Here is a 2,630-nt window from a genome sequence, read left to right as displayed (position 1 = left end):
ATATATATTGTATATCGATATTCAGCCTAAATATATTGGGATATGACTTTTGGTCCATATCGCCCAGCCCTAGTCAGTACTGCATGAATAATTGTTTTATTTTACTTTTTTCCTGCGGTCCAGGTGACCTGACGGTCTGCGAGAACAACACTGCTACAGTTAATCTGCCGGGTTGTCTCCTGACAGAAAGAGCCATCAACCACTCTGTTTTACACCTCAACAACGACAGCTGTAGAGGTTATATGGATGAAAAGACCCACATTGTGACCTTCAGCTTCAACAGTAGCGACCCCTGTGGGGCAGTGATCTTGGTGGGCACCTCTCCTGCACTAAAGGCCTCCAACAAAGGAGATCGCCTTACAGAGTTTGAAGTCTCCTTTTTGTGTTGGATTTGGGGAACACTAAGTCCATCAATTTTTTGCAACTTTCTGACAGACAACCAGACAATCACACCTAGTTTACAGTGTTTGTCTCCCACTTGCTCTCTTTTTTAATTCTTCACACAACTACTTCTGTCAGTTTGCATGTAAACAGTGTTGCCACACAATGAATGTTTGTATGATTCATGGTAATATAAATGTAGTCCATTCCAATCCAACAAGCATTTAGTTTGAAGCAGACTGAGGTCTTAAAGATAAGTTATGTTTGTAGCACCTCTGACATCATGCAGTAACACTATCTGAATCTCTGTGAACTTGCAGGCCGACAACAAGACAGTTATCTACAAAAACACCATCAAGACAACCAACAGCAACTCGTCTGCTCTGATCTCTCGCCAAGGCACCATAAACCTCGACTTCTCCTGCTTCTACAGCCAGCCGGACGACAAACAGATAACTTTCAAAATCAAAGGAAGGTGAGTAGTTCAACCATCCTAACCATCCACAGCTTTTAATGATTTATATATTCTTTTGATTTGTTTTTTACAGTTAAAATGTGAAACGTTTTGTAACAACAGGCTATCCCAATATAATGTGAAATGTTTTATGATGACAAAATAAATAATAGTTTATTGTTATAACAAGATATTTTCCTGTAGTAAACCCTTAAAAATGAGGTGCTACATCTTAAGGGGCTATTTATACAATAAATTCAAACAAATACAAACTTATCACTTTTATTTTGTAATAAAGTGGTATAAGTTATCACGTTATAACATTTTATACAGTAACTTATAACAATATAACAATATGAGTTATCCTTTAACAGAGGACGTTCTATAACAGTCTAAGTCTAAGTCTAACAATAAGTTATCTTGTCATAATGAGAAATGGTTAATGTTAAAATAAATAAGATGTTGTTACAACAAGATTTTTTAGTTATGTCGTGATAAGTTTATATGTCGTATTAACGTGAAAATATCTTGTTATTGATATAATATAATAATAAACGTTTCGCATCATAATGTGATACTGATCCATTTGTCTTTTTCTGGGGTGGCAGCAATACGTGTTATCCAATAGCTGTTGTATTATTATAGTTATTATTTCCTTACACAAACAATAAGGAGCGTGGCTTGACTGACTTTAACACTAGTTTTTTAGGTTAAGGTTAGTGTAATTCTCCAGAAGATAAATGTGTGTTTGTGTGTTTTCTGCAGCACTGGGCTTCAGCAGGTTATATCTGGAACTTGGAATTACAGTCTGTCTATGAGCATGTGCAGTGACGCCGAATGCACTAAACCCATGAACCTTACCAACGGGGTCACGATGGGCCAAACCATCTACATGAACCTGGACACCAACGGGCTGGATGGCAACGTAATCAACCTTGTGACCGAGTCTTGCTCTGCAACCAGCAAGGCAAATGACAATGGTGGTCCAAAATATGACCTCGTCAAAAACGGGTGAGTAGTAGGTACTGTTTCCAGACTACAACTGTGTGCACACTGTCACACTTACGTCACCTGTGCACACACATAAAGTGCTGTGAAGCCTAGACTTCCAGATTTTGGGGTTAGGGTTAGAGTATATTAGGGTAGCCACGGGTACACACATATATATATATATTAGGGATGTCCAACGATATTCACTAAAAAATGTAATATGGGGAATTATCGGTATCGGGTTTTTATAACCAATGTTTGTTCTGTAGGCTTCAGCATTTCCTGCATGACGCAGCATGGAGTTTACCGGGCGCGGTAGATGACGTATAACAACAACACTACATGCTAGACTTGGTTGGTTGCTAATCGTGGCTAACAAGGGAACACTTTAAAGCTGATGATCTTGTCTCCACAATAGCGCATACTATCGGTATCTTGCAGCGGGTGATATGGCTGCTCACAACCACGCCCCCATCGAACGGGCTTTAGCACGCGTTGCTGAGTGGCGCAAAGGTAGACCTCGGGGCAGAAGGCTGGGATGGAGTCAAGATGGCTGCACCACAGCGGCTGAGTTACAGACGAGCCAGCCTGGCAGCAGCCAGCACGCCTCTAAGAACAATACAGAAGTGCTGTGGTTGAACTGTGGACTGGTGGTGGTCACCCGTATCACGTCATGTTACTGTGGAACCAAAACCAGCCAGGAGAGCCGGATTGTGGTGGTATTTTAAGCTGTAATCGGGTCAATCATGAAAGACACTGATTTGCACCTTTTTGTGAAGGTAGTTTAAGCAGTTAGTCAGAAACG

At 40.5% G+C, this 2,630-nt stretch overlaps 1 protein-coding gene across 1 annotated transcript in view; it reads left to right on the top strand.

Moving 5' to 3' along the window:
* LOC118324143 overlaps window positions 1–2,630 on the top strand; it is a 16,202-nt gene that overhangs the window by 4,924 nt on the left and 8,648 nt on the right. Inside the window, exons 8-11 of the mRNA XM_035656299.1 lie at window positions 124–311; window positions 702–856; window positions 1,601–1,846; window positions 2,244–2,544. Coding sequence (XP_035512192.1) covers window positions 124–311; window positions 702–856; window positions 1,601–1,846; window positions 2,244–2,544 — 890 coding nt within the window. The remainder of the gene's footprint in view (window positions 1–123; window positions 312–701; window positions 857–1,600; window positions 1,847–2,243; window positions 2,545–2,630) is intronic.

This window comes from Morone saxatilis, unplaced genomic scaffold (assembly GCF_004916995.1).
Source record: "Morone saxatilis isolate NCDOM2014 unplaced genomic scaffold, NCSU_SB_2.0 Contig15, whole genome shotgun sequence".
NCBI lineage: Eukaryota > Metazoa > Chordata > Actinopteri > Moronidae > Morone > Morone saxatilis.
This window is presented reverse-complemented; position numbering and strand designations above follow the sequence as displayed.